The sequence below is a fragment of the Caloenas nicobarica genome, chromosome 7 (genome assembly GCF_036013445.1).
Source record: "Caloenas nicobarica isolate bCalNic1 chromosome 7, bCalNic1.hap1, whole genome shotgun sequence".
In the NCBI taxonomy this organism is placed as follows: Eukaryota; Metazoa; Chordata; class Aves; order Columbiformes; family Columbidae; genus Caloenas; species Caloenas nicobarica.
This window is the reverse complement of record NC_088251.1, coordinates 7,755,782-7,783,159: the sequence shown is the minus strand read 5'-3', so window position 1 is coordinate 7,783,159 and position 27,378 is coordinate 7,755,782. Positions and strand designations below refer to the sequence as shown.

At 40.1% G+C, this 27,378-nt stretch overlaps 1 protein-coding gene across 1 annotated transcript in view; it reads right to left on the bottom strand.

Annotated features, from left to right (window-relative positions):
• HSPA12A (heat shock protein family A (Hsp70) member 12A) overlaps window positions 1-25,515 on the bottom strand; it is a 57,135-nt gene extending 31,620 nt beyond the window's left edge. The window contains exons 1-5 of the mRNA XM_065639381.1: window positions 25,286-25,515; window positions 10,848-10,933; window positions 8,401-8,528; window positions 1,772-1,958; window positions 758-862 (exon numbers count right to left, since the gene is read on the bottom strand). Coding sequence (XP_065495453.1) covers window positions 758-862; window positions 1,772-1,958; window positions 8,401-8,528; window positions 10,848-10,933; window positions 25,286-25,313 — 534 coding nt within the window. The 5' untranslated portion in view covers window positions 25,314-25,515. The remainder of the gene's footprint in view (window positions 1-757; window positions 863-1,771; window positions 1,959-8,400; window positions 8,529-10,847; window positions 10,934-25,285) is intronic.
• Window positions 25,516-27,378: the final 1,863 nt, after the last annotated feature.

The window sequence follows — 27,378 nt, the reverse complement described above, 5'->3', positions numbered from 1 at the left end:
GCTATGTATCCGTGCTGGTGCAAAATTTGGCATATGGTAATACACTGAACCTCTCAGTGCGATCAAGTAGCCTGTACAGATCATCGCATTAGCCTAATTACACCATTTCCACCAGGTTAGCCAGCTTGTACACCTCAGATTTACAGTGAGATTCCAGTCATCAAATTAAAAATGACCTTTTAATAATCTTTTTATCACAAAATAAATCCAGCTCATCCGTCTTCCCTTTGCTTAACCAGTATAGACAAAGTCAGGTTAGGGCAGGAGACATCAGTAGGTGCCCAGGCTACTGCATTTCACAGAGCCAGCTCCTGAACATGAGAGAACCTTGAGTGAACACATAACAACCCATTATCCCAGTAGCGGAAGTGTAGGGGATGAGGACAGGACCTAGTCTCAAATTTAATTCCTGAGCTTCAGCTCCTGCACTTTTAAATTCTCTTTTCGAATGAACATTTTTTTCATGAAAAAAAAAAGCAGTAAAAAAAATATTTAAGCTAGTAAGAAGATATTCAGAACTCTGCATCACAGTGATACACTTAATGTTATTGAATCGAGTTTCCTCTGTGCAGGGGAAATCGCTTCAGGCTATTGTGAGCTCTCCAGAGTCCACAGCCTGCCTAGAGTTTCTACAGCTGCCTTGCTTTGTTTACATCAAATACTGCTGAGGTCAAAGCTTGGCAAGGTTAGATGTGTTAAGTTCACATTTATACCAGTTATAAATATAGAAAATCAAGATAAGGAAGCATTACTCTACCTTTAATGCCTGTTCTTTAAAGAATTGTAGAGCGTAAGCAAATATCTCAAGTGCTTTGACTTTTTTGCCATTTGCAGCTGTCAGGTCTGTCTCCATGGAAAGATTCTACATGAAAGAAAATAACTGGATGTTATTAAAAGGAAAAGGTAAACATGAAATTAATTCCCACTGCTTGAGGAAAGGGAATTCTTTATCCACCTGGCTAGGAAAAAGTGACAAAATTGTTCAGAAGAGGATCTAAGTAATCACTTGCATTTCCTGGAGCATGACATTCGCTGCTTATTTTAGACTTTGTTTTTGAACACCTAGCATGTCTACAAATAACTGCAGGCAGAGAGAGAAATATGGACTAAATATTAAATAATTAAAACAAATGTATTTGTAATTAATTGCAACAAAGCTGCATATGTAAGAAATTTAATCCAAGTTAAAGGGTTAAAAGCATAGATTTTTGGCTTCCCACCAACACATGAAACCAGAAAACATCTCAATACAGAAAGTACTGGCCAAGTCCCAAAACTCAAGAATAGCTTAGTTTAAAGACTAAAATATAATCAGTAGGAATAATGTCAAATTTCAGCATGATTTGCACTTGCAGTTGTGATAATGATCTCTGGGTAAATATGCTCCTCTGCACTAGAGATCAGTATGGCTCTTATATTCTACTTCTGTTTTCTGAGTAAATTAATAGAACAAATGAACCTCATAGAGACTCCCTAGACAGGTATGAATCTCACCCAGGAAAATTAAGACATGATGATCTAAGGAAAGCAGATATTGAACTTTTAAGATCTAGAAAGAAGGCTGGCCAAATACATTCGCCAAATGGAGTGCGCAACAAAATGAATCATAATGTTAACTGAGAAGTTTAATTTATTTTATTTACTCTCTAAACTTAGAAATAGAGCTGCTTCACATCTAGTTCACAATCTTTAGGCAAAATCTAGCACTGTCCACAGAAGATGATTTGAGTAGCAGATGCACAATTATCCAAGAGAGCTGGTTATTACTTACACTGGTGGTATGTAGCTTCATCTTAAACTTTTCAAAATACAACCAGTGCTTCGATTCAGTGGGATCCAAGTCATGGTAGAAATCTCTTGCTGCATACCCAAAGCTATGAAACTTTCTCTCTGGTGTCAGGAGGATAGTTGTTGGTGTCTTCTGATTCGATACACCTGGATCTCCACCTTCCCATCGTCTATCCAAAAAGTGAAACAGCTTTAGCGAATTATATTAAAGTTAAGAGCAGCAGAAAAAATTTTGTATCATGAGAAAAACAATCTGGTGGCAGATTCTACACACTGCTCTCCCCCACAAAGATACTAATTTCAATCCTTATAATACCAAGTGGTTTTATTCACATCCGAGAAAAGAGGACTGTAATTTTAATTTCAGACAATTCAATAAATTTTGCAGTTAGTTGTATTCTTTTTAAGGACATAATCATATTCTGTCTTTGATAAGAACACAGATTCCTTAAAGTAAGCCACGCACAGTTAACAAGGAAACAATATTACACTTACATTTTAAAACTAAACATACATATGTAACAACTATTGTAGGGGAAAGAAAAAAAATCAAGTAATTATGCAAGAATACTACAAATGAAAACCCAGATCCTCAAAATGGTCATTCTGAAATAGAGACCTGTTTAAATCAGCTGAACACCACTGTGGAGAAGTCGATTAAATCCCTGTCTCTGTCACAGAATCCTCCCTGAAGCAAGACAAGCCAGTTCAACCAACACTTCTTCATGTGCCTAATTTCGTGGACACCTGAAACTCTGGAGACATGTCTGCAGATGTTGGGCTCTCTGCATTGCACTTTCTACTCACCTGCAATGAATTATTTTGTGTTTTAAATGCCCAAAATGCTGTAAAAATTTTAGTCTGTCAAAAGGAAAGCAAACTCCCTCAACCACCAAGTATCTTATACGCACCAAAACATTTTCCTCATCACCATCCACTAAAACTATCCTATCTTATCAAGATTGTAAAGGTATCTTCAGGAAGACCCAAGAAGCACAATGGTATGAAGGTGAAAGCAACACAAGGCTTCTTTCACATAATGGATAAGGAAATAAGTAAGAGCATCCAATATGAAAACAACCATTAAATGCAGCAGGAATTGGAGGGGGCATGTGGAGCTGACAAGGTCAGACAGTAGGAAGTTGTACCAGAGAGACAGCTGTGAGCATTCTTGTCTTCTCCGTCACAAAAAAAAAAAAAAAAAAAAAAAAAAAGCACAATGGAAGAACAAGAAATTCACATTACTGTTCCCCTCGCCCCATATACAAGTACTTTCAGCATGGGAAACAAACACAGAAGAACATTTTTTTAAAAAAGCATCAGTGGAAAATCTACTTTATGCTATCAGCCATAATCATAATGCAGCACAAACAAGAGCCAAGTTAAAATCACAAAGGCAACTGCACTCATTATTAAACCACATGTTGATTGTTTTTTTCTAAAGATAGCAAAACACACTTCCATAATACACTACTGCCAAAGTCCTTGTTCAGAAGCACAAAACGATTGCTTTGTTCTGTGGTACTTGTTTCTGTGACATACAAAGATTATGTAGGGGGAAAAAAAAAAAAAAAAATCCTCTTTTCCATTTCACTCTCATAAACAGTTGACCCAATTGAAAATTAATCGACTCCCAGACCTAGGGAGACAACTGACATGGAGAATTTAAATCTAAGGGGTTAATACTTGGCAAAGGAACAAGGAAAAGGATCTTCTAAAGTGCTGGGAACCATCCAGACCATTCAACTAAATCCAACAGAGTAAAATCTGCCCCTTTTCGCACCAGCAGAAGTGATGGCTGGGAATAACCACGTCTATGAATTTAATTCAGTATAGAGGGCAATTCCACTGCTCTGAAAGCAGAAACAGTAATAAGAAGTGGAATGACTTCCACCTTCATCCACTCGGAAAAAAAGCTTTCATAAATCTCCCTAGCAGCTGCTCAGCCCCTGAGCTATTATCAGCTGGCAAGGGCTCTGCTCCAGGTCATTTCTTCCAACCTGCTCCTAGGAATGTACTTGGTCAACTCCAAAGTCTTTGAGTAAGTGTTATAGCAAACATATGGTTCCAATGTGAATAAGTTGGGATCTCAGAGCCCATGAACAGAAAACACTGGTTATTTCACCAGAATGTTAAATCCCACACACCCGCTGCAAGCAGAGAGGAGACAGACTGGTATCATTTTTACTTGAAATCATTAATGATTCATTCTGAGTCACCAGTGAGAAATTCCATAAATAGGACGTGGCTATAACAATACTTCTTTATTTTTCATTATGGCTAGGCACATTTTCTCTTTCCAGAATAACCGCACTTAAAGTGCAGTTTAAATGAAGACAAATTGATGCTCAGTGCTATGGGCTGAAATTTCAAAGCCACCTAGAGAAACGGACGTTCACTTCCTGGTGAGTTTCTGATGGAAACTAGACACAGTAATTGCTCAGCAAGTTCTGAAGTTCTCAGCCTGTATTACTGTTCTGTCACAGAAAGAGCAAGAAGGAAACAGAAGGGGAAGTCCAATTTTACCATTTGCAATCAGAGTTTTAAAAATATTCCTGTGTGACACCTTTTCTAGATAGAAGCAGCTGCAGACAAAGGCGTGTGCATGGTAACTCCTGACTGGGACACTTTCTTAGGTGGAGCCCCAGCCTCACTCATTAGTGAAGGCTTCTAGTCGGTAGGGCTAGGATTTCAACAACTTTGTTTGCAGTTTTCCTTCATGGTCCCAACACAGGCAAAATGACGGTAACAATGCTGCTCCTAGGGTTAAAAAATGGAAATGCCTACTAGGAGCACGGCCTAATACAAGCCAGCAGTACTCTCTAATGGTAGTGGCAGTGATAGGCTAGTGGTTGGACTCAATGATCTTAAGGGTCTTTTTCCAATCTAAATAATTCTAAATGCATGTGGTAGATAGTTTCTCAAAGCAGAGTCAGAGCTAAAAATCTATTCAAACAGAACCCAAGGTAGATTTCTGCCTAAACTGAGAGCAGTTCCTAGGCTGATATAAAGTGGAGTAGATCAACAGAGCAGCACAGACTCATTTATAGGCACAGAGGATCTGACTGTATGCTAAAAGTGAAAATAGAGACAAGAGGAAAGTTAGTGTGGAAAGGATAACAAGGTTACACTAAGGTTAGAGGAATGCCCTTCCTTGCACAGGAATCTGGCTGACAGACAGAGTGAAGAGAGTGATCCATGCAGAGTGATGAGAATTTGATACAGAGCTGTAGCGTAACAGTCCAGGAAACGAAGCAGTGGGGTCATCAAAACGCAGCCGAACACTGCTAGAGTGTGTATGCAGAAGAAAGGCAAGCATGTGTCTGCCAAGAATTCGAACCAAACAGGGAAGAGAAGGAAAAGGAAAAACTTGAGGGTTGAAGCAAAGTTACACTGAAAAAATACCAGATTCTCCCTCCTTCCAAAGACAGGCTGCAATTTGTATCATAACCACATGCGTTTTCCCTTTTTTTTTCCTCCATTTGTGAAATACATACATTCGGTTTGTTACTATTTAACCAGCAGCCAAAACATTTATGACTTCACCTAAGTGCACATCAATCAATAGTTTTTCAAAACTGCGTTAAGACCCCGTGTATTCCCTTCAAAGGAGACTTTATTAACCCATTCTACAGCACCAAACTGTCTTTTATTAGGGCTCTGGCACTGCCCTGCCTGCCGAAGTGCTTGCTGAACTCATGGCAATGCTGCTCATATGCACTTACTCACAGTCTCAAGGTATGCAGAAACTAGCACTCACTTTAACATACACTTCTATTCTGCAACTGGAGCCTGAAGGTAACCACAACTATCTTTACAGAAGCCATGGGGAACTAGTAAGAGTTGACACGTGTGAAGCAGGACCTAGTTACTGTTTTATCAGTTTTAATGTCAGACAATCAAGGTAAAGTCGATCATCTAGAAACACACAACCACCTCCAAACACATGCTTTAATCTACTGAAGTGAGGCTACTCACACATTTAAAACTAAGTACATGCTTAAAGAACTTTGTTAGGTCAACACTTGTAAATCCTTTCTTTTTTTAAGTACTGGGCATCACAGCAAATAAACACACACAGTCAAAACCAAGACTCTGTTTGTCTACTAATTACACAAATAGAATCACAACTTTGCTGTCACTACAAACTTGGTACTAAAGCCCTGTGTGTTCACTCTTTCCTGAAGTAGGACCTTCTAAATAAGACCATCTTACCCTTCATGGAGACATTTACAGAAAAGTAACCTTGTTAAAAGGCAGTCAGAAATCTAAATGTCTGGAAAGGATCAACTCTAAGGACGGAAGGTGGAAAAAATGTTAGGAAGCAAAGAGGACCATGCATCACTGGTATGCTTTATTTTAATGTAAACATTCTCCAGTGCATGCGGGAAGCTACATTTACTCTGCTGAAATATTTGTAAATTATCCTACATGTAAGCCTCATTATATACAAAGTTCAAACTTCTTAATACCTTCTGAACAACCTAAGCCTTATTTTTTTTCATATACCACTCTTTTCATTGAATTTCATTATTTCATGTGCAGTCATATATATCTATATAAATTATATACACATTATTTCATAATTTAGTTTAAAGGTATATCTTCCTCAACATCCTTCCTTGCCAGAAATATTTATTTGGGAGAGAGGGGGAATAATAATTCTGGTATTAAAATATTTTCCATTGTTTGAAATATCTGTTGGAAAACTGAATACATTCCCATCCCAAAATATGTTCCTCCCTTCTTTCTGGAAATAAGTAAATTAGTTTATTTTATTTCTTTTTACTTCAGGATCTCATATAATATCTACTCAGGTCTGAAATCACAATCATGCTACCATTATTGCATAAGGAATAAAATGCGGCATTTTGAACCATCAGAAGTAAAATGTCATTTAGGATTTGCAACACACTCTCAGCTGGCCACACAGCACCTAGATTTCAGTGTCTCGGTGACCTACAGCAGGAAGGAGAATCTAGTCTGTAATTTACTGCAGTATAGTGCAAATCCAATGGCAAAATCAAGTCCTAAGGTACAATTTTCAGTCTGAATGGCTTAAAGGACATCCCTAAAACCAGCAGGGATTTCACATACTAAAAACTTCAGAGAGATTATAGGAACAACACAGTATGTGATCAGGTACAGCTTCAGAGATGTCTTCCCTCGTTTTACCCAACTTCCTTAAGAAATCTGATTGTTTGTTGTCAAAAGAGAATAGGAATTGGTAAACATGGGTTCTGACTCCACAACCCTGTAACGTGTCTGAGACAGCAACACATGGCGTGTCCTTTGACTTCTAGCCTCATGCAGCTGTGCTGTTCACTGAACAGTAGGTGAATGGGATGCAGAAAAGGCCTTGAAGCATCACTTGTCTGTACCAAAAATGGTGTCTTTGTAAGTAGATGGCCTAATACCATTCCAAAATTTACATTCCTTTAGATAGTATTTCACATCACCCAGTTGCACTAGAGCTCCAAAATACTTTGCAACTGTATACAAACCAGCTCTGCAGGCTGACTGCACAATCAGTACTGTCTGCTGAGATTTAGAGAGCTGCATTCAGCTAGCATCTTTGATTAGAAAAATAACCCTATATCACACTGCACTGCAGCAAATTACTCTTTTTGCCCTTTTGTTCTCAGCATTACAGTGCTACAAACAGTACATTACCTAATGCTGTAACAGCAGCTTTATTTAGAAGAACTTCTATGGCTAAGCTCTTCATACATATCTTCTTTAAGTCTGAAATTATCTGTAGCTTGGTCTGGTTACAATATAGTCATTTTAAAGATAGTTTAATATGAACTGCATAGGCTTCTAGTTATAAAAAAAATAACACCATAAAATGGTTTGTAGGGCAAACCTTTCATGTACCTGCCATAATAAATTTTTACATTTTACACACATTTTTACATTTATGATTGCGTAAGATTTACATGCATAGATTTATATTGCGTTGATTTAATCAAGAAATAAAAAAATAAAACCCCCTACATAACAGCATCTAAAATCTGTCTCTTACATACATATAATACAGAACAGATTTCACATAAAACCTTAATTTCCATATTTATGCCTTTTGATTGCTTATTTACCAGTATCACTGGTTCATTATGAGATATTTCATTCAAACTAATGCTAAAAAGCTTAAATCAGCTACATGAACTACCAGTTACTGGGTGCAAATAACTAAGCATCATCCACACGACTGTATACAAGCATGACTCCAAGGGACGGGCAACTCCTGGGAAATGCCGTGACCCTTAATAAATGTGTAGTTTCTCTCAATCGCTGAGATTAGGGCATCCTGACGTAATAATTATCACTGCTCCCTGAACAATTCTAACTACTCACCAATCCTTCCTTTTACTCACATCATCTTGTAAACTCAGCAAAATACAGAGAGCGGATATGTTCATGATTATTAAATAAATTAGACTACAATAAGATGCAACAAAACACTATAACCATGAAACCATGAGAGGATGTACACTGTGGCAACACTAGACAAATCTAGACACTTTAGGCTCCTGTAGAAAACATCTATAGCTACTGCAGACAATCCATGTTATCACGATTGAAAACTAAATGCTGCATTGCAGCACTTACCTCATTACATGAATACATTCTGGTTCCTTGGTGAAGCTGTAGGCGTAGCCACTGGATGTTGTGCCAAAATCAATAGCCACAACAACAAGAAATAACTGTTCTACAGCATCATCTGCATCAGAGTCCTTCTGTTAAATAGCAGAAACAAAACAGACACTGAGTCACTGATTAGAATAACTGAAACCTGTCTTACCCTTCAGCATTTCTGCTCTCTGAGACATGCAGATCTCTTCAGTGGAAATAAGGACTTCACTAAAGCTGCATTTGTGCCCAAAGTTGTTAAAAGAAAGCTCCACATTCCAATGGAAGCAGAAATTTAAAATACAACTCAATATATTTGCTGGACTCTTTTGTACATAAACTTCTGAATCAAGAGTTTCCTTCAAACACCAGGTCATTGGGTTTGGAACTGGTGTGGCTGGTTTTTTTGTGATTTGTTTTTGTTTGGTTGGTTGGTTTTTGTGGTGCTTGTTTGTTTGTTTGATGGTTTTGTTTGTGGTGGTTTTTTGGTTTTATGTGGGTTTTTTTTTTTTTCCTTACATTGACCAACTGAAGAATATGTTTCCATCCATCAACATTTGGGACTTATTTGGTGGTTTTAGGAGTTACGTATGTCATAACCTTGAACATAAGGTACTTCTACCATTCAAAACTAGTGGAGACAGAACAACCCAAAATACAGCAATAAGTGTTATACCCCATGATAACTATTTATTTATGAAGAATTTACATAACACTTATTTTGTAAGCACTATATGCATTCTTTCCTCCTGCCTGTGCTAGAATGTGGAAAGCTGTTCAGATGCTTCTAGCGAATTTGAATCCTTCTCCCTGTCTTTTACCTGTAATCCTGCAATCCCTGAAAAGCAGAGTCAAGGGCAACATGGGAATGTAAACTAGAGGTGGTGGAAGGGTTATCACTCAAATCATAATGATGTGATATGAAGCACAATGTGAATAAAAAAGGAATTGTACCACTCGCTAGTATGCTGTTGCCTATCACAAATCCTATCTAAAGGACTAATAAGTAATGAACAGCAAGGAACTACTGTTCCCATGCTGATGGTGGCTGAAGCATGAACGGCTTAGCAGGACAGGAAGAGAACAAGCTGGGAACACTGGCGAAAGGGCTGCATGCTACAAGGGGGGAGGTGGTGAAGGAGGGCAACACACCCATCTGCACACACAGCATTTTGGCAAAATCACCATGGAACAGACCTGTTGACCCATTATTAAGCACGTCATGTCTGAGTAATCCACCACTGCTGCTCAGCCTGTACTCTCAATAACATTTTGAAGCAACCTTTATTGTCTTTTACAGAGGAACTGCCAAATGTCCTCTCTCTACGAGCAGTGCTCCATCATCTTCCTCACGTACCTCCATTATCTCTGTGCCTGCTAATTCCAGCACCTTTCCATAGTGTCCCTACATTTTCCATGGCCATAGGCCCACTACTTAAAATAGAGAAATAAGAGTAATAAGGTTTGGTCTCAAATAATGAAAGACTTGTCTGGATTTTCCTAAGAAATCTTTTCAACTAGAGCAATATGCTATAAAGACATATAAAGTCTTCCTCAAATAGTTTAAGGAGCAAGAGGATATAAATTCACCAGTGTGACAGAAGAAAAAGGGGTAAGTTCTCGACTATATGGAGAAAGAAGGGAATAAAACAAAACATTTATGAGAGAGAACTCTGGAAACCTTGAAGAGGGATGTCATACAACTTTGAACTTGATTCAGAAAGCTAGGGAATAAATTTGATAAGGGTAGCAATGTGTTCTGAACATGAGCCCTTGCAATATCAAGAAATACACTGTGTATACACTGTGTTACAGATGATGCAGATGATTTGAAAAACAGATGGGACTTAGTTTTAATGTGAGCTTGTCAATGAAATGAACGTGATGTATCAAGGATTAAAACACACTACCTTTATGGGACATTTGCTTGCTTCTAAAAGCCTACAGAGGTGGCTGTTTTCCTTAAGAAACTAAAACAGTTCTATTTTGAGCTTCTCTCTCTGTTGGAGAAGATTATTTTCTCTGAGAATTCATATTTTACTGTCGAATATCATATATATGCTTCTTTTCTTCTGAACAGAATGAGACTTTTCAGGGGCTGCCTAAACAAATCAGTGATAAAGACAGGGACAGAATTTGTGAACCCTGAGGATCAAGAAGCCCCTGCATTTGATACAAAAATGTGCAGGAGCAAATCTATCCGCTCAGCAAACAGGAAAAAAAAAAAAAAAAAAAAAGGACTCTAGTGAAATGAACGACAGCTTTGTCACCTGCTTCAGTGTGACCAAAATTTCACTTAAGACTGTGCATAGCATAAAAGGGAGTACTATGCAAGGAAATGACAACTTTCTAAAGAAGTTATGTCCCACCAAACACACAAGAGAAAATAATGTCCACATACAGTATGTTAAGAGTACATTTCTTACCACAATATGTGATGGAGACAGTGGAGTTATCCCAGGGTCTCCCAAACTTTTGGCTGGTGATGAGTAAGTAGATGAGGAAACTGCATCTGAAAGGAAACAAAAATTCCTCAGTGTCAGCCGGCAGAATGTATAGGATAGGACAGTTGCTTTGCATACTGCTACACTATTTTCCTGTTGTAAAAAATCTGCTAAAAAAGAAAATGAATTCCACAGCCGCCACATAAAATATAATTTTTGCCCTTAAAACACACTATGACACAATAACTGCAGTTCTGGTTTTAAAATGTTTGTCTGACCTTAATGACTAACTTCCATTCTTCTATTACATTACCATGTATAATTTTTAAAGTCTTCCTAGATATAATCAGAACTCATACCTGATGCAAGCAGCTTGAACACTATACACTCAAATTAACAACCTAAGACTTAAATGTGTGAATGTAGAAACTAAACAGAAGTTGTGAGATCAAAAAAACACTCATTTTAAGAGAAAAAGAGGAGCTGATATCAATTTGACAACACAGTAAGAGTAAATTGCAATTATTCCATCATGAACCTTTATTATGAAACTTTCCCAATACTGTCTCTGTTTTTATTCTTCAATGCACTCTGGACTGAAACATCTTGCAGCTGTTAATACTACTGCAGGACAGAATCCAGCTGAGAAAAACAAAAGTATTATTAACCAATCATTGAGGAAATATTTCTATCCTACATTCAATACTGAAATTTCGTTTAAAGGAACATACCAAATAAGTTGCAAATACTGTAATGCACTATTTGTATTTTTCCTTCTTATATTTACCCCACTGATGACAGATAAGGAAATAGCTTATTAAAACAATTAAGCATTGATGACTCAGATGGATTTATATACAATATATTATTTTATGAAAACTGCAACAGTTTATCAAAATGGAACACAGAAAAGATACCACGCCCCCTGCACATGGTCATACCCCTCTGCCCACAAATTTAAGCTTTGAGTTTACTGAATTCTCTTCTGCAGAATACAACCTAATTAGATGTAAAGCAGAATTATTTAATAAGTCTCTCAAGATTAATATCCATAATAAATATTAAATACATTTAAACATTTTTCTCACTTACTTGGATGTATTGCACAATAAAATGCATATTTATGTATCACATCTAATTCCCAGACATGACTGACAAGTCAGAGCACTATTCTAAGATGACACAGGAGCTGCTCTCCAAGAAAAGACCTTAGAACTACTTCGTGAAGAATCTTGTTGTTCCTGGTAATCAAGTATATGTTGTTTCCCACAGAAGATGCAAAACCTCTGCAGTAGGCAACTATGGGATAATCTCCCCACAGGAAAAAATCTTCCTCCGAATCTTAATATTGCTCTTGTAACAACATTTATTTCTGTCCAAGTTATAATATGCATGTTCACCCTGCTCTTCAGAAGCACTTGCAGAAGGAAAATATTCACATTTCCTACACAAGTTCTTCAAGAATATATTATGTTACTCCTCTTGTGGTAAAGTACAAAAAGCCATAGGCCAAGTGTGCCAGGCACAGAATCTGCTCGGTTCATTGAGGTATATTTGGATCAGATGCTGTTATCAGCCTCAGATGCTGTTATCAACCCCCTCTGTGCAATTTACTCCTCTTTTCAAAACAGATTAATTTTTGTACCAGAAACATGGTGTTTTTCATAGAATTAAAGAACAGTATTTCAACATAGGAAAAAAAAGAAGTAATTAGTAACAAAACAGGTTCCTGCATCCTGCTGTCATTCCTGACTGGACCAGCATCAACACTTCCTGGGCAGACCAGAACATGGTAATACTGACTCAACACCTTTGGAAACTGGTACATTTCCCTCACTTCTGATGCTGGCTTTGAAGCACAAAAGCGCAGACTTCAAATCACTATCTATATGTTTCAGTGTTTCTCTTTGTTACCAATTCTTTTCATTGCCTGCTTCAGCACTCATGTTTCAGTGATCTGTTTCCCAACCTGTCTTCAGTTATCAGCCTGCGTTTACCTTGAGAGGTTATTTATAGCTCTGTATGCAACTTAGAAAATCCTGTGTGACAGCATACACAATTTTTGTCTCTCAGAGAGAGAACAGTCCTTAAATAACCAGCGCAATATGCGTATTCATCCAATGGAACTGAGCTAACTTGGGTGGTGTTCTATCAATAATTTATTTGACTCAATTAACTCGTGATTATCCACAGGTATCAAATGTATACATGGACACTTACTGTATGCACAAGTATAACAATATTTGCTAACAAAGAATGTTAAGCAGAGACCAGGTCTGTCTTTACTATCCATTAAAAATATTGCTGAAAACAGAAAACGGATTTAGACATTTTTATCCAAAATTTTTGAAATAAGGTGTCCATTTCAGTTTCAGAATGGTCTTGAAAACTTGGGCATAAACGCTGGGTTTGTGGAAGGTTTAACTTTTTCTAATTCTCATAAACTTGTTCAACTCTGCTAGAAGGTTAAGCTCTTGGTGATCTACCAGTATTTTTTGACCAGAGGAAAAAAAATCCTTCTAAACCCATGACCATTCTGCACTGTATTCACTGCTGCTCCTGCAAATAGCCAGCTAAGCAAAAGAATTCTACAATGAGTCCTTTGTGCCACCAGCCTAGAGCTTTGTTGGATCAAGAGAAGAAAACCATACAGGCAATACTACAACCTCTACAGTAGCAAACTAAAATTTTAACCAACATGTCCTGTTGCAGTGATTCTGTAGAGTTGCTATCATGTTGGCACAAGCAGCAGTTGCATTACATCGCAACTCATTTCATGAGACTACTAACTCATCATGTACAATAACTGGGGCAGCCATAATCATTATATTGCAACTCAGCTGTTAAAAGAGGCCCTGACATTACCAGAGAGTTTGCAGAACTAATAAATGAATGAGTGTAGTGCAGAATACTGGGAAGTTAAAAAGGCATTTACCAGTGTGGCTGGCATTTACAGAAAATGGCTTGCAAGCCAGTCACCCTGGATTTACTGCCAAGAGTTCTTCTAACAATCAGTGAAATAATTCCTAAAAACAAACGAAATTAGGAAATTTTTGACATTCTACTATCTACTCTATCTAAATTGAAAGGCGTTAAAATACACTCGTATATGGGAGCTTTTATATTTTGCTGAGTTAGTGTTTGCTTGGGGAAAAAACCATGGATGTGCCACAATTTTTACAACTCTGTTCTGAAGAGCAGTAAATGTATGGATATTCCAGGAAGAACTGGATATATAAAAATCTCATATTTCTAAAGGACTGTGATTGGTTGATTTGAACCATTCCCAGAGAATGGGAAAACTGTTGCAAAGAACTTTATTTGCAATCATGCAACAAAACTCGACGGCTAGCCTTTGGGAGTAAATTCGGCTTCTTAACAATTTAAAAAGATGTCCTAGATAGTATCACGGTATTTAAACAGTTCTTAAAACCAGGATGACTTATTAAGTCTTCTGTAATGATAAAACACAATCAAGTAGCGTCCCACATAGCTCTAGTTCCAGCTTTATCTGCCATGTTTACCAACGATCTCTTATCTGTGTCAAACTACACACTATGAAAAAAACATAGAGCTAAATAGCATGTGTTAAATAAACATTGAATTACTGACAACTTGCATGCCAAAACAAATGAAGGAATCTGATTTAGAATCCAAATAACAGTAAGTCCTCAAATACGTCAATATTTAAAATAATCTTATATATATATGATGCAAACTTCTTGAATATAAGTCCCTTCAACTACTTATGTATAACATTATGAGCGCAACGATGCTTATAACCATTGACCTGAAATATAACTGGCTACATCAAGGATTCTGATTATTTAATGTGTGTAGAGTGAATTTGACCACATTGTTACAGTTTCTGACTTTAGTGCTAATGTAAGCAATTGCCAAAGAATACCTTGTGCATTTTCAAGGTGACCAAAAGAGAAAGGAAAAATAGAGAAGACCCTTCTTCAGCTTTTTTTTTTTTTCTTTTACCTTCAAAGGGTTATTTGCAAATTCCCAAACAATTACAGAACTGGCTAAATTACAAGATCAGCAAATACTGTATTAGGAATGAATCATGTCCATTATCATATTAGCTGCAATTGCTGGTTTAGCAGATTTAATTTAATTTCTTCTTTTCATCTAAACACATGCAAGAGATTATTTTCTGTAGTTTCCTGCAATAGCTAATCAGTTTAGCTTTTTCTGTTTTTCAGCAAGTGATCAACCACAATCTAGATTTCCAACTTCGCTGATGACAAAATGCAATGAAGGATTAACCTTTAAGTGTCACAGAACACAGAGTAAAAGCAAAGTCCACAGCATTTATAAAAACTTAGCTGATGTACTGTGAACATTCCACAAATAGCATTTTCAGCTGAATCTGATTTTCTATGAGATCCAGAGAGCAGGACCAAGCTCACTATTTAATTAGAAAGATCAGTTAACAGAAGGCCATCTCCTCTGGAAGACTACCAGTCTGTTCTGACTGTTTGGGAGCCCCTGCCACATAACCCTATTCAGGATCAGATAAATGAGTTGTAGTGAACCACTGAAAGTATCAGACATGGAACCCTATGGTCCCAGATAATCAGTTTTAAGACAGCAGGCTTAAACCTGCTTTAAGAAAGATGACTGCTAAACCTTGCTGTCAAAAGTCACTAAGCTGGTACTAAAATCTTTTTTTCAGTAGCTACACAAAACCTCCTCTCTTCTATTAAATTCATCACTTTTTCTTCAGCTTTTGTTAAATATTTAGCCTTATATAATTCAGCTACACCAGGAATCAGCAAAATTTTCTGCTTCACGTTAGGGAAATTGTTCAACAGCGAAGCGCCATGCCATGCCAGTGGATGCTCTGCTTACAGAAGGATCCCTGCAACCCAAGTAACATAGGCAGCAGATAAACTAAAGTTTCTTTAAGTGTGAATTGTCTCTAAGTAAGAATTTAACAAAACAAGTAAAAGCAGGAATTTAGGAAGCAGGATATGCTGCTCAACAGCATGAAGTACGGAAATGCAGTCAGGTGAGGGAAGGGAAGAAATTTTTGAATATGCCTCATCACACCAAGTTATCATATGGAAAAAAAAACACTTAAAAAAATTTTTAAAACATTTTAAAAAAATAAATTTTAAAAAAGGTACCAGGCCCCAAGTCTGCCATCAGAAACTCCAGCATGGACCTTTTCAGGCACATCTGAGGTACCTTACAATCATGCCTACAAAAGAGAAGGCTTGGCTGGAGAGAAGTGCTCCTCCTGAAATTTCGCAGACCTCACACCCAAGTGATGGTGAAAGGGACTCATCATGGTCTGTATCCCTTACAGCTGTTTTGCAAACCAGAAAATAGGCAGCATCACCATGAAATCATCTCTCTGTAGAACATGCCTGAACACTAATGTGTATGTCATATCCCAATTTACGTATCTTAAGTTCATTTTTATCCTGCCAGAGTGGCCACAAAACAAACTCTTGCTAATCAAACTCCTCATGATTTTCTGAATCAACAATAGGATCACTACTATTCCCTACTTCAGACCATACTTCCAGCATTTAAGAAGTGCTTTCACAATAAGAAGTCATTTTTTTTTCAATCCATAATATAAAATGCAATCAGTTCCATTCACTGTGCAGATCTGAGCCTCTGAGACTGAGGATCCACTGAGAAGAGCTGGATACCACACTCTTTTCCAGGCTCTCCCAAACTTCCCACCGAGTATTCCTGCAGTACAACACCCTTGCCTCAAAAGAAAAGCTGCAATAACTCTTTTTGATTTGTATAATGCATATCCACTGTTCCACCTGCCAAATCTGTTCAGCCTCTCAGTTATTTGTAGGCGGAGGAACCAGATGCACAGGGTAAGTCAGGATGCATTAGACCTACTAAAAATGCCATAATTGCAGCTGATCTTTATGGGTCAAATAAATCCAAGTTGACTGAATTTACCGTGCATATACTGATCATTTTCACAGATCAAACACTTGCACATATCTGATGGCCACTTTTCTGGAATTTCCAGCCATTCAGCAGGTGGTGAGAGTGATTGCTATATGTAGCTATGATCTCAGGTTGCCGGTCATACTAAAATCTTTGCCAAATTCTTCATTTTCCATTCAGGCAATCTCTCTGTGTTTAAAGAAAAATTTAAAAAAAGATGATGTACCAATTGCCAAGTGAAATATGGGTACAAGGTAGCCATCAGGCAATAAAACAGTGGGATTAAAAACATTGCTTTTTTATTCAAAACATTGTATATCATTTTGAGCATCGATAATAATTTTGCTGCAAGTAAACCTTGCTAATGAGGTTTGCACAACAGGAAAGGAAGGGTTTACCATATTGCTATTAGCTGACAACTGCTGCATTGTTGAAGAAAATCTTATTCAGCTTTTCCTATTGCTGAGGTTTTGCTTTGCATTAAGAACAAAATGTCACAGCTTCCAAATGTAATTTGACAACCTAGAGCATTTTACTGCAAATACAAAGATGGCCTTTGAAAATAATTACAGAGCAACAACAAGAAGAAGAGACAGAGAGAAGAAAATACAAAAAAACACTTAAAATATTCTTATGCTTAATAAAAAGATCTCACATTTCATATCAGAAGAACCTTCTGTTTCTACTGAAATCAATGATACCACTACTATTACCATCAGTGGAATCAGAGTTCTTTGGTTTAAAATGCCAGTAGGCATCCAGCTGGTTTGTAGAAGACTGCAATACACTTCCCTTCTATGAATACGGCCATAGCTAATCTCTGACACAAATCCAAGTTTCCTGATACCCTTTCATAATAATTGGTTATACATAGAGCTGGTATTCATTGCATTGATACCAATTAGAGCACAGTGATTTCCTAAGTAATTTCCCAATTCTTTGGATAAAATCCTAAAAATAAGACATGTTTCTCATTACAACTTTGACCCTCTTCATTTATGCTTTTACATCGCCTCCCATAATGACTATAGGTCGGCTGGAGGAATTACTTTTCTGCTATGTTTTCAAGATTTCTGAGATAATTTAAGTTTTTAACATTATTGTTAAGAGCATGAAAAAACAACACCAGGTTCATCCCAACACTCACTTTGTGGATAATATTAATTTTCCTGCACCTCACCAGCAAAGGGAAACCAAAAGACACCACTTATTTTCTGTGACCTTAAGATGAGAGAAAAAACAGAAGAACTTTCTACAACCTTCTGAAAACATCACATGGGTTATGTTCACTTCCCTTTTTGACAGAATGTAGGTGAAACTATTTTACCTAGATTTGATCTGACCTCTCTAATGCTTGGTAAGCTGGACTAAAACAGACCTATTAACACTCCCATGCTACTTCACAACTGGGCCTGTAAAGCCCCAGCCAGGTCCTTACCAATAGCTAAATGTGACCTTAAAGTTGCCTTAAACTCAAATCCATTCACCATCTACACTGTAAGGTCTTAAATCCAGTTCTATATTGAATGACCTGAGAGCTTTCCAGTTTTTGCCATCAGTCACCTCCCTCTTCCCTCCCAGTCCTGACAGTTCCCACTTGCTCAGAACCTGCTCACACCCCAGAGCCTGGGGTGTGGGGAACTCAGCAGCAGCATCTTGCAGGGATCACTCTCTTCCTAGATTCCAGCTCTTCCACACGCATCACTGCCAGGAGAGACAAAACTGAGCCCGGTTTACATGTCAGAGAGGGCAGGCTGCATGTTATCATAAAGGTGGGTTAACAACAGATTTTGAGGCTCAAAGTGGTAGAAGACAACTCTCCAGAATCTTTCTAAATATTCCACGAATATAGTTTTGTAACAGACATCTTTAATATGCACTAACTAACCTTCTCTTGCTTCAACTTACTTCCTTCAGACTGTCTTGCACTAATTGCCTCTGTGCAACATTTTCTTGTATCTCCTCCCTTCTTGCTTCCAAAAAGGAAGACATAAAGAACAGAAAACAAAATACTGATGTACAGAACCTAGGTTCTGTGAAAAGATACCTTCCTAGAAAAGGTTTCCTGCTGCTTCTCCTTCACCATCACATCTGTCATCATCTACTTCATCTACTTGGCTCACTGCAAGGTTGTCAGGAATGGCACTAATAAGATTATGCTCTAATTCCCAGGACCACACTCATAAACCAGAACATTTCTGATGCTAATCACTTTCTTTGGGAAAAACACCATTTACTAGCTGAGAGTGGGCTGGTTGGTTGGGGTTTTTTTCTTTCAAAAAAAGTAAGATCATAATATTAGAGTTATAAAAACCCCTATTGTACTGCAAGTTTCTATTTAAGAACCATCTCAAAATGCAATTGTATCCTGAAAGCAACACAATGCTAGATTTACCTTTCTAGATCAAGATATTCAAAGGAATATTATTCAAAGAGAGAAAAAAAATTACCCTTGAGGTTTTCTAGACTGTGCATCCAGCACATATGATAAGAACAAATTGGGGGCACTTGGTTTATCTAGAAGGCAATAAACTAATTTCATTATTAAGTATTGCTAGATTCATGAAGAATCTTGCAATGCATCAAGCTGGATGAATGCAGTGACTCCTTTTTCTTGAAACATGAATTGGGAAAAATAGCTGATAATGTTTGTCTTCTTCATTTTGACAATCTTCAGGAATCCCAAATATGATTCAAACATTTTTAGAGTCTTGACAAGAATAGAAAACAAATCTTCCCCCGACCCCTCCTCCCTCCAAAAAAGACCCACAGAAAGATGGAGACGGGATAAAAAGAATAGCCAAACTAGAATAACTATTGCTTTTCATAGCAGTCAGCATTAGTGATGTTACATATAAATCCCTTTATATTCCTCAAGGATATTAAATCTGGTTTTGTTCAAAGACAGGAAAATACGAGAATATTAGTTGTCACAAAACTGCAAAAGATGGTGTCAAATTTGACAATTCATTGGCAAAGTCATCTGTGAATCCATAATCTATGGCTATTGATTTAACTTCTGAGTGACACTCCATAGCTAAATCAAAAATAACTTTGTGTTTCTTTATTCTTTTTATTTAATGATCTAGAAAACAGATCAGCTATCTGGCTTAAAATAAAACACCTTGTGAGCAGAGAAGCTATGGAGAGAAAAAAGCAGATATTTAGGATTTGAAGAATGGGTCATAAAATCATGCAGTCACTGACCAAAATCCATTTCCAGAGGTTTTTATACTAGCACTCATCTGCTCACATTCAAATGCCATGATTATGCGTACACATTGCACAGAGACCAACACCAACCAGTCAGATAACCAACTGAAAAGTTACAGTGTCAAGGTGACGAGCAGATGGTATGGCCTGCAAAGGAGTTCCTGTGGCTAAAATCCTAACAGAAGCATAGCTGAGTAAGCACCAAAGCTAATATAAAAGGTTGATTTTTTAATGCAACAGTTCCTTAATGACAATACTGAACGCTTTTGTAAATGGCATGCCCTGCCGTTCTGATTACAGCGTGTGCTCTACTAAGGTATCCATGGAAACTTGAGAAAGAGATGTTAAATTTGTTAGATGTGTTTGGCACCAGGGAATGAGGCTAGTTTCCAGTCAGCCTAGTAGAACCACAGGTATTTTGATCTTCAAGCACGGAGAAAGCATCAGGAGTCCTTAAACAATGCTGAAATCCACAAGACTGAATTTTCACGGGAATTCCTTTCTCAAGCAAGGACTAGGAGGTGGTGTGAACACAATAAAGAAACTGTGATTTTAATGTTATTATCCCTTAAAAGAGAAAAATAGTCCAATTGCTGTTAGGAGGAGAGAGACACCCAAATACTCACTCTTCAGGCTTCCCAGGGAACAGGAAAAAAGATGGTGTAAATGCAAATGCACAGAACCTCACAAGGAAAGGCTGTGCAGGAGAGGTGGACATGGAGCACTCAAGACTGTAAAACCCTTCAAGAGAAACTGCTTCAAGCGGTCCTGAACAGTACTAGCAACAGAAGATGTATCCAGAAATGGACAAATCAAAGCAGCATTCCCAGATCATTTCATACAGGAGAAGGAAGTAGCATAAGGAGAATATTTTACCTCTGCCTCCCTCCCCAAGGAAACTAGTGCTGGTTGGGTAGGTTCCTGCAACAGAGACAGTTTTTCTTCAGAGTAAGTGAATAAACTCCCTCAGATGACATGAAATTGCTATTCTGAAACTCCATTCACATATACACTCCTTTCTGGACTCCAACTGATAACAATTACTAGAAACCACTCTCAATATTCCTTGGAAACTGCATCTGCAGAGCACGGCCTGAGAGTGTTGACTCAGACACTGAAGAACTACTGACAGAAAACAACAGCTAGAAGGAAAACTCTCACTAGGTCTCCTGTTCTTGTAAATTAAGATGCCTTTAGAAGTGATCCATGTGCCCAGAGCCCTGCAAATCAATCACGACAGAGCTACTGATGTGGGCCAGTGAGCACCAAATGCCTCTCGCACACAACCAGATCACAGCAGCGTGCCAATGATGGGGCACACCAATGCAGTTTGTAAAGCTGCTCTTGGATGTCTTTGACACGCCCTGACGCAGTCCTGAGTAAGGACATTTAGTTAAGTCCTTAGTAAAGAACAAAGGCTTTCTAGCCTGAGTGCCGCGCTCCACCTTCTGAGTATTTAGTTTATAGTTTACTTATTTGCTTACTTTATTAGAATTGTCTGCATTTTCATTTAGATGAAAACCTTTCTCAAATCCCTCTGAGACAGATTTTGAAGGAATTTCCTGTTTTAATACCGATTACTTACACAGTTACAACTGCCATGCTAATTTTAAAACACTGAAAAGTCATTGCTTTAATAGCAGTTATGGCAAAATTTATAACTTGCATTTGTTTACTTAAAATGCGTATAACTATGTTTCTTAACAGCACAGTACATGGGCCATAGTTGACATATTTTGAGCAACGAGAGCTATGGAATGTTCTTTTTAAGGCTGAATGTGCCTGGTCACTGAGAAGAGGCAGTTTCAGTTTAACGACCCAGGACACTTGTCACAGTGAAGAAGATGAAGTGCGCAGGTATGTCACAGGTGTTTCAGATCACTGAAGTTAATACTTTGCAGCAACATTACCTCAGCACAACACTAACATCTGTGACCTTACATCACCAAACATCTGCACGCTCTTCAGTAAAACATCTGTGAAGCAAACATACCATTTCCAATCACAACTGATGGACTTCAGAGCTCATTCCTGAAGCAGATTCCAAGCCCTCCTGGTACCTCTCTCTTTCACCTGCACGATAGCAATGCAACCTGGTGTTTCGCCCATTTCTGTTTTCAACTAGCAAGGCTGTTAAATAGAAAAGCGATGAGTGCCCTACAGAAGGTGAATATGTAAGCAACCTAAGTCATTTATGTATAGAGAAAACATTCTAAAGATTTCACTAAGTTGCATATGAAAAATGTCAACATCTACTGTACTCAAAAAAATTAAAAAGGAATACATCCAAATTTCCCCAAAAGGTCATGTTGCATCACACCTAATTAAGGTCATGACTGTTCTTGTTCTCCTACTCAGAAGTGGCATCATGTGAGTGCACTGGTTTTTATTTCTTTCACATTTTCCCTTATCGTTTACTGAGAGCCAGCGCAGCTTTCTTAAATATCCAAAAAAGCCAATTTCCTCCTTCACAATACCTACAGATTAAAACAGCCATAGAGAGAAGTTTCTAAAATCATAAATAGTGTGCTCTTTCAAGTCAACACTCATGAAATCCCATCTGACGCACTGTCAAAAGGCAGAACCAACTCAGGTACAGAAAATGGAGGTGATGGGATCCTTTGGCTGTTATTGTTCTAAAACAAAAAGTGTATCTTTTTGGTTTTTCTTTTTAAAGGGAAGGTTGTTTGGTGCAATTATAGATAGAATATGTGAAATTGTAGTAGAGGACAGCAAAAAGGTAACTAATCACCCAACTCATATATAACCTCAACCACCAGTGACAAGGTCAGAATGCAAAATAGATCCTAAATCTTTCGTAGCTGAGGCAGCATTCTAGTCTTCCTGCACAGAACTGGCCTCCTGAAGGCTGCTCTAACTTGATCCACCATCCAAGACCACGGCAGCCTCTCCCAGCTCCGGAGAGAAGTTGCATTTGAGAGATGGCCCAGTCACACCCTCTAGACCAGGACACAGTCCCCTTTCACCGCACATGCATCAGCTAAATCGGCCTCTGGACAGACCAGACCTCTTAAGGCCTCACTACAGCCAACTGCAGCTTTGGGGAGGCTTTGCAGGTACAGAGTAGGGCAGCTCCATTGAACATCAACTACTGTCCCAGTGGGAATGAACTAAATATTCAGACCGACAGTTTCTAGGCTGACAGTACCACAAAGCAAAACTTGTTGCCTGAATCAGTGTCACCCAGTTAAGAGCCAATGGCTTTAAAAACACCAAAAGTCAGTATAATTAGAAGCTTTACATGCAACAGCTCCTAGGTATGAACAACTTCATCCAGGCTCATGCTAACCAAGCTGCAGATACCGCAATGCTGTGCTAGCTGAAGCTATAAAAATGATTGGCAGGCACTGCATACAACACTTGGCTGTTTTACATATAGACATTTATTTTACGCATTGTGCTATGCTGCAATAAGTGACTGTAGCTTCAATACTGTCAATACAACAACACTCACTAAATCACAGTTTATCCCTGAAGCCTTTTTTTCTCTGACAGCTTCAACTTTCTAGTGCGTGGAAAGAACATAAAGATTTCTGGCATAACAAATCATTGCTTTACTACACGATCTTGTGCCTTCTAACAAAACCCCTCCTACAAAGATTCTCCCTATGTCACAAGTGCCCTAATTTCAGCATTACAGCGGACTAATCTTGCAACTTTGCAGAAGACGAAACATACGATAACTTGTCATCTAAAGACAAACGAACCTGTCAGTCTGTTCTTGTCAGCTGCATGCTAGAAAATTGTTACAGGTTACTTCAAAACAAACAGACATTAGAGAGTTTATTTAGGAAGCAATGAGAAAATATTTAGATTGGGGTGGGGAAGGGAATCCAGTAGAGCTGGTCATCTTAAAGATTCAACTAGTTTCTAAGTATTCTTTTATGTTTTTTCTTTTTAAATGCATACTTTATGACTCTTTTATTCTGCTTGCACTGAAAATTAAGCTATTTTATGCAAAATATTGCCCAAGTCCCATTATGATCTGTATAAACTCATACTTTGAAGTTTATCCATACGTTACTGCCAGCACTTTAGGCTCAATATTACAGTTTCCTCAAATCTTTGAACCAGTCAGTGAGAAAGGGATGGAGAGATCAAATGAAACCGGGCTGCCTGCATTTCCCTTAGGGTTAGTCACCCATATCATTTGTATCCTAGGAATCCTCCTCCCTCCTCCAGCTCCCTTCCCACACAAGGAGAGACCACCCCTGTCCTCCAAAGGCTATGTTATTTTTATCAGGCACAGTGTAAACACAAAAGGACCAAAACCTCTGAATCATTATTTCAAACAAAACAAGCTTCAGATCGCCTCAACTCATACGTGAAGTTTGCAAAGTCAGAGACCCGCGCACCCGTTAATACGGTAACACGGAACCACTCGGGTTTTATCCCATCCCGGTGCTTCGCTGGGCGCTCTCTGGTCCCCGAGCCTGCGTCAGGATGCTAAGGCTAGCCTCCCACCCCAGACAACACTGCCTCTCTCACCGAGCTGCCAGGATTTTTCTTTCAGTGCATCAGGCTACTTGATAAAAAGGTGCCTTCCTTTATTGCAGCAGTAGCCCCTGTTTTCAGCGCAAGCCCACACCCCCCCTCTCCCGGGCCGTTGCTGGGAAAGGGAGATCCCGACCCGCGAGGAGGACGGAATCACAAAGGCTCCCTCCCCACCGAGAGTGATGCTGCGCCGCCGGGCCGCGCTCGCCGCAGAGCACCGGCGCCCGGGCAGGGCGCCCGCCCCCGCCCCGGCGATGCCGCCGCATTGTTTTTTCACCTGGATCCCCTCCCGCTCTGCTGCAACGGCTCCCCCCGGGGACAACACGTGATGAGCCGCGGCTGCTCCGCAGCAGGCGGGGGGCTTCGCCGGGCTGAGCTCTGCAGCAAGCTACCCCCCCGCTGCCGCAGCCGTCCCTGCCCGCGGAGCCCCGCACGGGCACCCTCACACCCCGCCGGGGAAGCCAGGGGGCTAGCGGCCCTGCCCCATGCCGCAGCCGCCCGGCAAGAGCGGACAGAGCCGGGGCGGCGGGGCCGGCACAGCCGCCAGGACATTGTCTGCAGCCTCCCCGCCTCCCCCTCCTCCGGACGGGGCTCTGGCTCCAGATCATTTCCCCCGATAAGCCGGGGCCGCCCCGCCGGGCCGTGCCGGGGGAGCGCCCCGGCTGTGCCGCGCCTGCCGCCGGCAACGCTCCTGCATTGCGACGGGGGCCCGGCAGGCGCGGGGCCGCGCTCAGCCGCGCAGCACGGCCGCTCGCCCTTACCTGCAGCACCGCTCTCCGTCTCCGACATGGCCCGGCCGACCGCCGCCGCCCCACGGCTCTCTGCCCTCCGCGCCCCGCTCACTGCGCTCGCCGAGGCATGGGCGGGCGGCGGATCTGCGCTATCCAACCCGGGGGGAGGCTCCGCTCCTTCCTCTCGTCCCCACCCCGCCGCGCCTTCCTGCAGACGGTGCAGAGAGCCAAGGGGAAGCCTCCGCGCTCGGCCCGGTGCTGACAGCTTTCCCGCCCAGGCTGCGGAGCTGCGCAGCCCCTCCCCGCCCGCTCCCCGCAGCCGCACAAGGGAGCCCGGGCTGCGGCTGCAACTCGGAGGTGGTGGGGCGCTCCGCGGGGAGGGGGGGGCTGAGCTCGGCAGGGCAGCCCCGCCCAGCCCCAGCTGCGGATTTCAAGGCTACTGAAGCAGAAAACCCCTCACGGTGACAGCTATAAAAAGACCGCTCCCTGCGCGGCCGAAAGTGACACCCTGCCTCATCTGTGTGCGGCAGAAAAAGGGTTCTGGAGTCCTGCTGGGGACAGAGCGATTATGTGGTTTGCAAAGGTTATGTTGGTTGGTTGCCTTTAGGTTGTCAGGAGGGTGTAGGTACAGCTAACCTTAACAGTCAGAAATCATTAACAAGTTCCCCCAAACCATGAATCAAGGGGTAACTCTTAGAGCATGGGATGCTTTTTATTTGCCTTGAGAGGGAATTCTCCCATGTCGTTCTGCAGTGCCATCGGTGCCAGAATCTCGTGTTTCCAGTGATTTTTAGCTAATTAACATGTCTCCAGGACCTGGGAGAGAGACACGCCTATTGTCACTTCAGAGTTTTCCAAACTAATTAAGAAGGCATTACAAACTCGAGAATAAAAGCAAGGCTAGTATCCTCCCAGGAACAACTCTGGAGGAGAAAAAACGTTTTCCTGTTTTCCTCCTATGCTTCATGGTCTGACTCTGCTTTCCAGCCTCGGCAGCCATTCACGTTTGACAGCACTGCCAGCAGCTCACATAGAATAACTAAGGGCATCAACTCCAAGCACAGCCTCAGTTCCTTGCTAACTCCAAGACTCAGGAGGTCACTCGAACATTCATCACCATGTAAAATCCAGCCAAAGTTTATCCTGAGTTCTCCCACCAAAGCTCTTGCTCACACAAGGCAGGATCCCTTTGAAAGGTCTGAGGACTGGGGAATTTTGAAGCAAAACCTCCAGATTGCAGGTGCTTACTCAGCACCTCCCTCTATTTGTTCTCTGATTTCCTTCTCTCATGCCATCAGCTCTGTTCCCCATAGTTTTATTCCCTTTCAGGACAGAAGGTGTGGCACAAAAGTTAAAATTAGAACAGTAAACTGCTTCACATCTACACACTTGACCAATCTCAAAGGTCTTCACCAATCCCGTACACACTAAAAAGACGACCTCTCCCTGAAATCCACTGTCTTGTCCAAGGGAAAAGGTGAACTCCTCAGGTCTCCACCTCCCAAAAGGTGCAGCACAAAAGGAATTTCTAAACTGTTGAGAAGAGAGGGAAAGAACATGCAGGAACAGCAGAACAGCAGCTCACTCTACCATTCACATCAGCTGTAAGCTCATATCCTTGCAAAAACTCTGTGACACAGGGATCACTCACACGATCTGCCAAAACCCGAGGCCAGCATGCACTGGAACAGCCAGCACTGGGCTTGCTGCTTCCTGCTCTTCCCTTTGCTCCACACCAGGCAACAAAGGGGAACATCTGGGCAATAGTCAGCTTTAATTACGTATTTAGAGTCAGGCTGAATATTTATGCTGTCATTAAACAGACTCGGAAATAAGAAACCAAACAACTCTAATACTTGGTTTCCTGACAAGAGACTCAAATAGCAGAAACTTTTGCTTCAGATTAAATGCACTTCAATAGCAATTAATCGTAGGCTTTAAAAATGTATTGATATAATTAACAAAAGCAGAGGGGAAAAAAAAACCAATCAAGAAAAACAAATACGCATCCAAATTGTTTACTTTCAGGAAAAAAATACTTTATGCAGGCTAATTTTCCATGATCCCTCAAGCAACAAGACAACACACATAAAAATAGCATTTGCTGGGTACAGACATCTTTC